Raw genomic sequence first — 14,018 nt, forward strand, 5'->3', positions numbered from 1 at the left:
ATAAAATATATTTCTCGTTTTATGAGAACAGATGTTGTTGTCATGGATCCGATGCTTTATAATTAAGGGATGAAGTAACTAAAAGAGTGGTAATCATCGAGCTGAAATCATCAATTAAGTTATAGAAGAAAAGAAATGTTACCAACGTACATAATTAAAGAAAATCTAAAATGGTTGAGGAATTGGTGTCTTGATGACTTGCAATATCTGAACAATTTCCGCCATTGATGGCCTGCTTGAAGGTATCTGAGAAGTGCATACCAATGCCAGCTTTAAAACAGGCAAAACTTCTTCTTCTGGATATTCTCCCATACTTTCATCAACACACTGCAATACACTCCCTTCTTCCAGCATAACCTTCACTTGTTCATTCAATATCAACACGTTATCTTCTCCGTACTCAATTGGTCGTCTTCCCGTCACTATCTCCAGAATCAAGACCCCGAACCCGTAAACATCGCATTTCTCATTCACCCGTAAGCTCTGACACGCCAGTTCCGGAGCAACGTACCCTAACGCGCTCTGGAACCGGTTGCTCATCACGTGCTTGTCGAGCTTCGACACCAGCCTGGTCAACCCGAAGTCTGAAATTTTGGCATTCAAATTGTCGTCTAGAAGAATGTTGTTGGGTTTGATGTTGTAGTGCACGATCGGTGGACGAAAAAAATGGTGTAAATGAGCGAGTCCTTTTGCGGTTCCTAGCAGGATCTTGAATCGATTCGGCCATGAAAGTGGTGGACTTGAAGGTGGTCTGTCATGGAGTTTGGTCTGTAAACTACCATTTGGTACGTAATCCGTCACTAGAAGCTGCAATTTTGGTGTCCAGTAATACCCTTTTAGCGATACTAGATTGGGGTGTCTAACTCTTCCTAGAACTCGAACCTCTCGATCAAAATCTTCAGGATACTGGATCATGTTCGAGACCACAAGATTCTTGATCGCTAGAATATTATCACTACCATTTTCTTCTCCTAATGAAGCCTTGTAGACGCTCCCGAAAACCCCTTCACCGATCTCAGCTGCCTTTTTTAGAAAAGATTCCGGACTCACAACCCAATTGGGGTCGGTTTTTGAATCGAACCAAACAAGCCTCCCCATCGATAAACTGGGTCCAGAGCGGGAAGAGCTTGAACAACTCTCGATGGCATTATCAACAAATGCTAGCCGCCTTCTAGCAGAAATATTGAGTAAGCTTATTACTAGAACCCCAATGGAGATCATGATGGCTGCTAATATCGCAATGATGGCCGAAACACTCAGAAATCGATGGTGTCGGAGACTTCTAGAAGATTGGTCAGCTCCTTCTCCACCTCGTCCTCCTTGGTGTCTTCCGTTTTCATTCCCGTATGCGAATGGATCAAGAACTAGAGGCTTTGGGACGTTCATCTTACATGGACCTTTCAACAGTGGTGAGCAAATACCTAAATTGCCCTCCAAAGAACTTTGTTGTAAGCTTTGAAATATGCCCCCGGTGGGAAGTCTTCCCTGCAGCCTGTTGTAGGATATGTTTACAGACAGGAGGTTTTCCAGTCCGCCCAGCTCCGGTGGTATCTCACCACTCAGTTGGTTGTATTCTAGCTTCAGAATCTTGAGCTTTTTCAGTAGTGACATTGATCTTGGGATGGAGCCACTCAAGCTGTTGTGAGACACACTCCTGCATATGTACATATACATGTATATATAACATGTGAAATTACACTATTACCCCTCTAGATTTGAAAGAAAATCCTGATAATATTGAAGCACTACTACAACAAATATAAATGTCAGAATACTTTTTTTACAGCACTTCAGTTTATAGTAACAAAAAACCGTGCGACCGACGGATAGGTGTTAGAGGAGGATTTTCGGACACATTTGAGCGTTTTTTTTAGAACATTTATGAAATAAGATGTCATAATAGTTTTCTTACATGACATTTTTGAAAAGTTTTCTATGAAGACATCTTTTATAGGAAACTTGTTTTTATAAGACATTTTTAAAAAACATCTAATTGACTTTCCTTTATTTCAAAAAGTGTCCTAAAAAGTTTGTTAGGACGTCTAAAAACGTCTTTTATCAACTTATGATAACACTTGTTTGATTGTATAAACTAAAGTCTTATAAAGCAATTTATTGTGACATTCATACATATTTGGTGTCCTATAGAGCCAATTTTTTACGGCAAATGTTGAACCGGTAAGAAGACTTACAGCAAGTAGAGGGATGAACAGTTTCCAATATCATCAGGTATTGATCCTGTGAAAGAGTTTCCATCAAGTTGAAGGATTCCAAGGCTGCCGGAATCGCAAAGATCGGCAGGGATGAACCCGTGAAAGGCGCCATTTCGGAGATCTAACACAGTTAGATTCTGGAAGTACCCAAGCTCTGGGGGCATTTTTGTCTCAAAATTATTCCATGACAGGTTCAAGTATCTTAATCTAGAGTTAAGTCCTATTTCAGCCGGAATATCGCCTGTGAGCCGGTTTGCGGATAGATCTAGTGACTGAAGATTCTCGAAAAGCCTACTTGAACCCGGAGGGATGGAACCAGTGAGTTCGTTTCTAGAAAAGTCGACCAGGTCCAACCCCAGTTCGAACAAACCATCGGGAATGCTACCATTGAACTTATTCCCTCGTAGCCGAATGACCGATAGTTTGCTGGAGGAAACTAATGACAACGGAATGCTCCCACTTAATCTATTATCGGAAAGGCTTACATAACTCAATGATCTTAAGTCTCCCATTGATTCCGGTAGGGTTCCGGTCAAATCATTGCCGGAAAAATCCAAGTATTCTAGGCTCGTCAAGCTTCCAATCCATTGAGGGAATTCACCGGTTAATATGTTGTTGGCTAGATTCAGATAATTTAGAGAAGAAAGAGCCTGGAATTCTGGAATTGCTTCTGTGAAGAGATTATTGCTTAAATCTAGCTTATTCAGATGTGGACATAAGCCAATACCAGAAGGCAAAGCTCCTGTGAAGTGATTCCCTTCTAAAGAAAGCTCTTTCAGGTCATGCAAAGCAAATATTCCATTAGGTAAGGATCCCGAGAACATATTACGAGAAAGATCCATTGTTCGAATCCGAGTCAACGACCAAAGACCCGAATTGATGGGATTACCCGAAAAACGATTGTTGGAAAGATTCAGATGATTCAGAGATGTGCATTTTAGAAGTGAGTTAGGAATTGGACCTTCAAGATTATTTCCAGATAAGGAAAGCATTCTAAGAGACAAACACTTGACGAAGAGCTCCTCAGTAACTGGTCCAGATAACGAGTTTTCTGACAGATCAAGAAACTTTATGCTGCCTGAGTTCATCAAAGAACCCGGGATTCGATCCGAAAAACCGTTTCGACTAAGATTAAGGCGTTGGAGGTTGGTGAGGAGTGAAAGTTCAGGATTAAGGTTTCCGGTGAAGTTGTTACGAGCAAGTGATAGTACCTTGAGATTCTGCAACTTCTCGAGACCTCTACCGATCTTCCCGGAGAGATTTAATCCGTCAAGAGAAAGTCCGGTGACCCTTCCGGTGGCCGGATTACATGTTATAAACCTCCAAGAACACGGGGTGTCATCATCTTGATTCCATGAGGATAGATGAGATGATGGGTCAGTAAGATAAGATTTGAAAACTATAAGACCTAAAACTTCATCATTTAGGTTGAGAGATTGGTCGGCATTAATGGCGAATGAATTAGCAAGCACTGTAAAGATGAAAAGTTGAAGAAAACCCATCATCAACATGACTCTCTCTCTCTCTCTCACTAGAAACTATTTGGAGGGCATGGTGATGATGCTGAAGTGATTATGAAAGAACGTGGAAACTTGTTGGAAGGAATTGTGGGAGGATATGAAGAGACAATGAACAAATGGTGCAAGTAGAAGTGTTTGTGGGACCAACTTCACCACATGCATTATTCCCCTTGTGAAGAGGGTTACCGAGGTGTTTAATTGGAATAATAGCATTCTATGATTTTTATATAACACATAATTAAAAATTTTAAAATAAATTACAATAAAGTATTTGACAAAAATTCTTAAAAACTATTTTGTATGCATGAAGTACTGTTTATTGATATATATTACTTAAAATTTAAGATTACAAATAACTTTTATCAAAATTATTTATTATGACTGAAATCAATGTTAGAAAAATCTATAGAACATTTTAAATATATATCCTGGTTTTTTCATGTGACTGGATTATAAGTGCAATAAGAAATTGAATAATTAGAAAAGTAAGAGAATTTTGGAAGATTGTAGGGTTAAAATGAAGGAACACGGAAAAAGATGCAATAATGAGAAGATCCAAAGTCTGGTCACGGGTTCCTTGGACACCTTTTTTTGGTCTGTCGTCAGGCGTGATGAGCCTCTTTTTTTAAATTCCAATCCCCACCACCACTATTCAATATAAACTCAATTACATATTTGGTCCATCGTCAATCTCTTTTTTCTTTTTCGTCCCTCGAAATTGGAAAGTATATTAGTGATTCAAATATCGTGTTTGGAAGTCCAAATAAGTCTCTCTCATTAACTCCGTTAGTATGGGTCCGTTAACCCAATCACGTGCCCTGCACATGATTGGTATTTTAGTCAGTTTACCAATCTTCTTATCAAACCTCCTTCCTCATCAAGAACACCATCACCGCCACCACCAGCAAGATTCAAGCCCAAAAACCAAATCAGATTCAAACCCAAAAACTTTGTATCGTACAAAAATTAATATTTCAATCAAACTTCGGTCTATACACAAAAGGAACAAATTATATAAAAATCCCCAACAAATTCTCTAAATGTGTCATTGTTCTTCACACAAATATATTAAAAACAAAAAAATAATAATAAAGTACATTGGGTTCATTGTGGTTTACAACAAAAACTCAAACCACAACTGCAAATCTAAATAAAAAAATATATATAAATCATAAATCAACATAAAAACCCTAAAAACCGTATATGGGTTCTCAAGGATGCAAAAAATCTCAAGAAAAACTAACACCAATAAATTCACCGCTTGACAAGGTGCTCATTCGTTCACTGGAGAATGAAGAGATTCCATCAAGAACTCAAATGGACCATTATGGTTAGGGGTTTGGTTGTGGTGATGAAAATCTGCATCATGGATCTACAATCAAATCCCCAAAATCAAATGAGAACCCTATAGCTTATAGCTAGAACCTCATTTGGAAATCGAAGTAAGCTTGCTCTGATTTGGAAATTGAAGCAAGAACCTCATCTGGGTGTCAATTTCATGATTTACAGGTTTGGGGTGTGTATGTTGGGGGGACTTTCCCCATGACTGCCGCTTGACGCCCCGAAACTTCCTCCACTCCGACGACGAGTGATTCCCATCCACCACCACCCTTCGTTTTCACTTTCTGTATAGCACCCTCTAACATCGCCTCCGGTGTACTACTCGTCATCAGAAACATCTCAGAAGAAGGTGGTCTTGAATTGAATCGAGATAAGAGAGATTAGAAGTTGACATAAATAGTTTTAGACCCAACTTTTATATGGTTTTTGAAAATCCATCTGATGAGATATGGATCAATCTGAAAATCGATTTGATGAGATTAGAATCGATCTAAAAATCTATAGAGATATATTATTCTGTATGTATATATGTTGAATGAAATATCAATTGCCATTTTATTTTTTAAAAAAAAATAAGAAAAAGAATAACAGGACGAAAATGCCCCTCGCATGAGGGGCATATGCTAGAGCTAACAGAGTTGTATCTAACAGTGTTAGTGAGAGGGAATGATGCAGGCTAAAAGAACGATTTTTGGATAACCAATGCATTTTACCTATCAAGGCATGAAAACTAAAAAGGAAACATTCACGAGGGACCAAGTATGTAATTCACTCATATATATATATATATATATATATATATATATATATATATAGAGGGTGGTTTAAATACTAACCCATTTTTTTGTGTTAACTCTACTAACCAACATCAACTAATCACATTCTTTCTTTACTTTATGTTCAAATGTAACTTATAAATTGAATACAAGGGAAATTTTGTAATTTAACCTTTATGTAACTCCCTAATAATTATTTGGGAGTTACAAATCTTTTAAGATCCCTCTAATTGATCATGAGGTAAACCGATGTTCACGGTGTTCATGGTGTTCATATCCATGTAATGTCCATGAACATTCACCTTGTTCATATAAATGTCCATCGTGTTCATGCGATTTTTTACAAAAGTACCATGTGAACCGTTGTTCATAGGCATCTCAATTAATATATTAATTAAATGATTATTTTTATAGTCTCATTTAATAAGGACCGTTTGATGAGAAATGAACGATCAAGATCGGGTTAACATAGTTTGCACAATAGTTTTGGTTAATATTTGAACCAGCCCCTATATATATAGATATATATATATATATATATTTCTCTTTCTTTTTCCATTATATATTATATATATATATATATATATATATATATATTTCTCTTTCTTTTTCCAATACGACAATACTTGATTATACTATGACCTCATTCTATGTTATTAGTGATATGACTTGAAACTTGTTTAAACCAAGAAGTTTGAATGTGCAACTACTATTATATTAAAACTGTACCAATTTTATAAAAAAAATATAAAATTGACAAAAGAATCTTAATCAAGAGATACCATTATAGCATACTTCCGAATGAATTATACTGTTAGTGACGAAGCCAACCTTGGACCAAAATCAATCCAAATATGCCCCAATATGTAGTTTATAGTTTTTTTTTTTTTTTGTGTGCATTTGTTGAATTTAATTCCAGTCCAACACTCCCTCTAAGGGTGCGTTTGGTACGCAGACAGGACAGGACAGGAAGGGACGGGACGGGACAGGACAGGACAGCTGTTCAGCGTTTGGTAAGACATGATAGGACTGGACAGAACTGGTTAAAATGACCAATTTACCCCTACTGAGTCAATCCTAGAATTCTAACCACCATGATCAAAACCCAATTTTACAATGACAAATTTCAAACCCTAAATCGATTTTACAGTGACAAATTTCGACTGTGACAATCAATTTTACAGCAAACCCTAAATCGATTCAGATCAATTATTAAATTATTCAAACCCTAAATCGATTTTATACAACTTCAATCAATTTTACAGTGACAAATTTCGATCAAAACCCAATTTTACAGCAAACAGATCCATAAATCGATTCAAACCCTAAATCGATTCAAGCATTACAACCAGCAAACCCTAAATCGATTCAAGCAAAGCAAACCCTAAATCGATTCAAACCTAGCAAACCCTAAATCGATTCAAACCTAGCAAAACCTAAATCGATTCAAACATAGCGATGGAGAAGGAAATCGTGTACCTGATGAAGGAGAAGGAGGGTGCGATGGAGAAGGAAATCGATTCAAACCTCCCGTCGCCGTCGCCGATGGGGAAGGACACACGATGAGGGTGCGATGGAGGCAGTCTGAGCATGGAGGAGCGAGTGCGATGGAGGGTAGTCTGAGCATGGAGGAGAAGGAGCGAGTGCGATGGAGGGTAGATTAGTAAAAAAAGCCTGTTCCACTTAGTTCCAGGGGTAAAGGGTGAACACCCGTGTCCCATGTGTGTGCAAGTTAGTTCTAGTTAGTTCCACTTAAAAACACGCCAAACGTGGGACAAGTGTGTCCTGTCCTGTCCTGTTCCACCATGTTCCACGTACCAAACGCACCCTAAATTCTAAATTTCTAACCTCGCCCATGCTCACTGTTGTTGTGTTATGGAACTCTGTAAAACTAAATGCTAATGTCGATGTGCACTGCCTTATATCTTTTATTTTTGTTAACCATGGGTAACTGTTTCACAACTCGACTAATCCCAATAACCCTAGAGAAAAGCTAGGCGAAAATCCCTAGTCGCATTGCAGGACTCGAACCGACGACATCCGAGGAGAATCCCCAAAGCCGCAAACCTTAACGCCAACATCTTATTACCATGAATAAATGTAAATCATTTGTTTAATATGAATGGTGGATGAAAATGGAACTTGTTGAAATTTGATGGAAATCCAATCAATAAATTGAAACCGGAAGCAAACAATTGGCTACTAATAAAAAATTGTAATTCATATTAAAATAAATCTGTTTAACAAATTAACGTTTCACTGATTTTAGATGAATATAAGGTTTGATCAGTATTTGCGTAAAAAGGTTTACAATCGACAACCCTCGAGTCAACCAATGCTACAACCGCCCGGCCGCAAAAACAGCATGTGATAAACAGATTAGTTATATAACTTTTTGCTATGTGGTTTGCTTAAGAGCCGAATTCCCACAAGAAATCCATTCCCCAAAGTAACTCACAACTATGGTTGCAAGAATCAAACCCTTATTTGTTTGTGCAAGCATACCACTTAGAACTAAACCTTGACAAAAATATTTTATAAACTTAATGTGTAGACAGTTATTTTAAAACAGGGAATTAAACAACATTTTTGAATTCTTTTTGACGCAACATAGGTTTGCGGAATGATCGACAAATGTCTAAACTTTTTTAAGAGAGTCTGTCAGAAAACTAAGAGAAAACTTTTAAAACTCTCAAATAGAAGAATCATATTATTGATAAAAACTTGATTAACATTGAAAGAATTAAATGCTATTTATAGTTGAAGCTAACTTGAAGATAACTACAAATTCAAATTCAAACTAATACTAATCTAGTTGTAAAGCTAACAATCAATGGAAAAAAGATGGAAATTCGAAATAGGATGTAGATGAAAACCGTGAATCGGTGATGAGTTGTAATTCATATTAAAATAAATTTGTAATTAGGGTTGGTTCGAGCCCGTATATCTTGAGTTTGAGCTTAATAATTCTCGAGTTTGAGTCGATCTCGCATACAAAATACAACTTGTTTAACTTAACGAGTCAAGACTCATAGCACCAATGTTTGACTCGATTCGTTCAAAATTCAATTAAATTTTTTGAATCGAGCCGAGTCATTTGAGCATAGATTTTTTTGTACAAAATATGATCATATGTTCATAAATCATACAACCAAGATATAAAAACCATTGACCACAAAGCCAATAGACGAGGTAATTGATCGCAAGTTCGATCCATAAACAAGCAACGGGCAACTAGCTCGAGCCTTACTTAAAAAAGTTATTCGACCTCAACTAACCTGGTATTAGTTTCTTGAGTCGAGCTCGAATAACCTACTACTCAACTCGATTCAGGTTAGCCACATGCGCGACCTTGCCCGTTGACTTGAAGTCACGGTGCAAGCCACACATTTACTTGGACTCCGATCACAGTTACATATGTGGCTACCCGCACGACTTCAGGCTGCGGGGTAGGTTGCGTAACTCCCTATTTCTTCCAGTTTTCTCCTTTTTCTTGGTTCTAATCACAAGGCTTTTCCCCCAACATGTAACCAGTCAAAAACCTCATCAAAATATGAAAATTAAAGCTACTATTGAAACATTAAGGTTGACACAAAATACTTTAAAAAACCGGGTGTTACATCATCTTATGGCCGTTATCAAGGGGCTACCGAAACTCCGATTCCTACCGCCGATAAAGGAATAGGAGTGACAACTCCGTAGACACCAACAACATTTCCCGAACATTCAAACATGGTTTTGATTCACAGTGAGAGACAACAGGTGAATATTCATATACTACCCTTTTGAGGTTCCCCATGAAATGAGGCATGGAAGGGAGCCACTAGGAAGAAGTTGAATAGATATGACCTCAAAATAACAGGGGTCAAAGTCGGCCAATGAGAAAATAAAGTTCTTTTTCTTAATCTCAATGAACAAGATCTAAGAATCGATTCCAGAAGGGCTTATTCGATCTAATCGTATTTTTTTTATTAGGGATTACAATCCGAGATCCTTTGTGTGTGTCGAAGACTTGGAAGATGAATAACCCCTAAGAAAAGGATAATAATATCGCATCCATCAGTTTATGCTCCTACCTGTTATGGATATACCAAGAATCCCCTTCTTGCGAAAAGAATCCTTTTCTTTTTCTATATATAAAATATAAAAATATGGATTATTCTATTAAAGAATAATGAAATGAGTTTGAAATATAGTTGTTATTTCTAGCAGTGGACCACAAGGGAAGACAACTCCTCCGAAGACCCTTAATCTGTACGCCAAACCCATGGGCCTTAAGTGCTACCAATGCGGACAACCCATAGGTCCAACGAATTGAATGTACTAACCGGAGGACGATTGGGTTAGTAGAAGGCGAAGAAAGCAGTGATGATAAAGACTATGATGGTGCCGAGTTTACAGAAGAGAATTTCCAAGAGAAAATCAATATCGTACTCGAATCGGTACTCCTTTCATCCAAAGAAGCAGGACAAAGGAAGAACCTTTCCGATCTCATTTCTCATTCGAGAAGAAATAATATTTTTTTTAAAACGACACCTTTTTTTGTTATAATAAACATATTTTTTTTAACAAATAACATGTTTTAATTTTATGATATTAATTCTTTTAAATACGACTATTTTATGTCATATTTTAAAACAAATTTCTTAAATTTTAAAAATGTAGGTGCTACTAATAACTAATTTTAAATGACAATATTTTTCGTTTTAAAATTGACAACTTATTGTAACGACAATTTTAAAATTGGGACCATTACTATTTAAAATGTGAGTAGTTTTTCTTTACTCTAAATGTTACCTGGTTTTAAAATGTGATAAAGTTTCAATTTATCTTTGTAACAAATTTTGAGACATCCAATTTGCTTATTCTAATTTAAAACATATTTTTCCAATTAAAAATTAGTATTTTACGATATTTTTATTTCTATTGACAAGATTATATATATATATATATATATATATATATATAAAATGTATGAGGGAGGTTTAAGAGATAAAAGAAAACAAGAAAACTTATATCAATGACATATCTGATTGTAACGACCATCCCTATAATTATGGATTCAATTTTGATCAAATGTAAGAGTTTTTACTCTCTATTATTCACGAGCGTTGATTAATTAAAAGATCTATATACGGAAATCCATAATCGATTGTGTTGGTAGACAATATTGGTGATTTTAGTGTCATCAAATAGTTTCGGTGCAATTGTGATTCTATATGAGATCGATTAAGATGAAAAGACAAACAACGTGAGTTAAAGATATAACCATTTTTAAATTTTATCTGTTAAAAGGTTGTAATTGCTATGCAGTTACATATTAATTACCCAACCGTCGATCTCCCTTATTTTACATAAATACTTGATCTGGTGAATATATATATATATACACACACACACACATGAAGTTTATGGATTATCTCATTACTAATTTCGTGTTGATTAAGGCATATCTAAGAACGAAATATAGTATTTGGAAATTGTTTTCCAATATAAAATCCATAAATTTATCCAAGTTCATATTAACTACAAGGGTTGAGTTTCGGTAAGAAAAGAAGTTATGATGAGAAATATAAGAATAGATTTCCATTCCTTGATCAATCATAATTGAATGTCAATACGAATGAAATGCATCAGATCAATTCTCTTTTAAAGCACAATTCATAAATAAATATGAGATTAAAACTGATCAAGGATTTAAATCTATTTTTACACTTTTCACCACAATTTTCTTTCTCTCACAATCCTCCCCTTTAACCACAATACCCATAAAGTTAAAAGGATAAGTAGAAGACTATAAGAGATCCTGAAGAGCGGGAGTAAGGCGTAACGGAATCTGGTGTAGGAGTGCAGTGTTTGGTCAGTTTCTTTTGTCACATGTGTACCACAACCACCACAACCACAAGTGCATGGACCCAGGTGCATGCATGCTAGTGACACCACAGACCATGTGTCGGAACCACCCATCAATATTTATCATGTTATGTGCGTAAACAAACCAACCATCACTCAATGCCTTAATTCCTTTGCTTGCTTTTTCTAATTCATTATATATATATATATATATATATATAAAAGTTGTATTGAGTAATGGAATGGAATGGAGCGGCACCAAAAGGGTTGACCAATCAAGTTCCACCCGTGAATCCTCTCTCTCTATCTATCTATATATATATATATATATATATATGAATCCGATGGTTCTTGTGACATATATATATGATACACAAGAAGTAGATTTTGTGGTTCAACTAATTAATGATATGATGCAACTATATACCTACCTCATCATTCTATCGAGATAAACGAACCCATGAGAATTAAGCTGTGCAAGTGGCCAAAGATTTAATTTGTCTTCATTCCCACTGCAAATTAATTATTCTTCCATAATATTTCATCCTACAAACAAGCAAACAACTCAGCACTCAAACCACATATAGATTTTTGTTGGCAATTTCCTTTTCTTCAAAACCATTGAAATAGTTAGTATAAACCATGCATGTAATCCTAGGTATTTTCATCATTTTAATCCACGCATTCCTTAATTATCTTATTCTTTGTAAATTAATTTAGAATGACCCTAATTAAATTTATTGTCTCTTTTTTGGTTTCTTACTTTGTTTCACATATGAAAACATTTACTGAATGGAACATCTCCTCCAAAATATTTATCTCTTTTTGGTTTCTTATTGTGTTTTACGAAACATTACTCAAACTTAAATATGAACCATATACTAATATTTGTTGCACTACAACAAAATTGGCTTTATGCCTATCCTACTAGAAATATGACTATCACCGATGGAGTTTAAATTATTTTTTTTAAATATTATTTGCCACGTGGCCGTCAATCATTCATCGACAATTAGTGACTAAACAGAAAAAGTTACGGCCTTTAGGAGAAGGGACTAAAATCGTTATCAAATAATTGTAATTTCATAACGATTTTGATGATTTTAGACATAGGTCTAATTTCATAATATGTGGTATAAGGTTTTAAGCTAGTACATAATAAATTGATACTAATGCCTTTTGTGTTGTATATTTTGCATTTGTAAATGTTTGAAGAGTAGTGGCTCTTGTTCGGGAGGTTACAATGACCTTCAGGTTCATGTTCAACAGTCTGTGGGCTCACTACAGGAATGTCCCTGAGTCTCACATCAGACTTTATATTTTAGTCGATACAAACTATTTGTTTTAATTTTTTACTTAATACAAACAATGTGTATGCAAGGTCAGTTTAGATGGGAGCGTCATATGAAGACAGACATTTTCTATACCTTTCGTCGTACCTTGCAGAATAGGTACCCGGACGTGATGATGGATGCCCATAAATGGTTCGAGAAACGGGCACTTGTCATCAATCACATACAATTCGACGGCCAGGACTTCACGCCACTTAAGGCGATACCACCCTGACTGGATCCCAGAAGTGCATTGGCGGGATATGATTGATAAGGTACCTGTGGTTGAATCTTTGTAACAGGTTGTAACAGTTTTTATATTGATTTATGTATGTCTTAATAAGTGTGGCATAACGACACATTTAGGCGTCAATCTAAGGCCAATAGGGTCAATCGTGCCACCGAGTATGGGGGAGGTCCTCCAGGCACACCGGAGGATCTATTAGTGCAGTTTCAACATCAGACGTGCTTGGTATTTTGTCATTCTATTATATTAATGTGTACAATTTATAAATTTGTTGTCTACTAAGTTGTTTATTGTAGAGAGATGCATGGTGTCGTGAGTCTGCTACTAATGAGGTTTTATACACTACAGCAACAGGAAGCTTGTTCCGGGGAGACCTGTCCGCCCACGGATCGTTCGATCTATGTTTACCCATAGGCAGCTGATGTCGCGGTAAGTTCAATATTCATACCAAATTTAATTTGTGTTATATGATTGATTAGTTTATAGAAAGATAACTGTTAATTAGTTTAAGCTGCCATTGTTATGTAGACAATAGGTGTTGACACACAGTTTGAGGATTCATGATACAGTACCACGGTAGAAACACTCCTCCCCCCCCCTTTCCAATCTTAGGACATGTTATATATGTGAATTTGGGATAATTTGTGTGATCATTTAGGATTTTATTATAAAAACAAACTTATTTCAAATTTGCCTTTTTTTTTTCCGAAATCTGGGCAAGTAATTTTATAGGAAGT

At 36.1% G+C, this 14,018-nt stretch overlaps 1 protein-coding gene across 1 annotated transcript; it reads right to left on the minus strand.

Moving 5' to 3' along the window:
* Positions 1 to 39: 39 nt before the first annotated feature.
* Positions 40 to 5,403, minus strand: LOC112526232 (probably inactive leucine-rich repeat receptor-like protein kinase At3g28040). Its single transcript, XM_025136556.1, has 3 exons — positions 5,241 to 5,403; positions 2,193 to 3,684; positions 40 to 1,654 (listed from the first exon to the last, which is right to left on the minus strand). Exons 1-3 carry the CDS (start codon positions 5,401 to 5,403, stop codon positions 166 to 168), a joined length of 3,144 nt encoding a protein of 1,047 aa, XP_024992324.1. The 3' UTR covers positions 40 to 165.
* Positions 5,404 to 14,018: the final 8,615 nt, after the last annotated feature.

Source organism: Cynara cardunculus (genome assembly GCF_001531365.2).
Source record: "Cynara cardunculus var. scolymus isolate 2C chromosome LG 1, CcrdV1, whole genome shotgun sequence".
Lineage (NCBI taxonomy): Eukaryota > Viridiplantae > Streptophyta > Magnoliopsida > Asterales > Asteraceae > Cynara > Cynara cardunculus.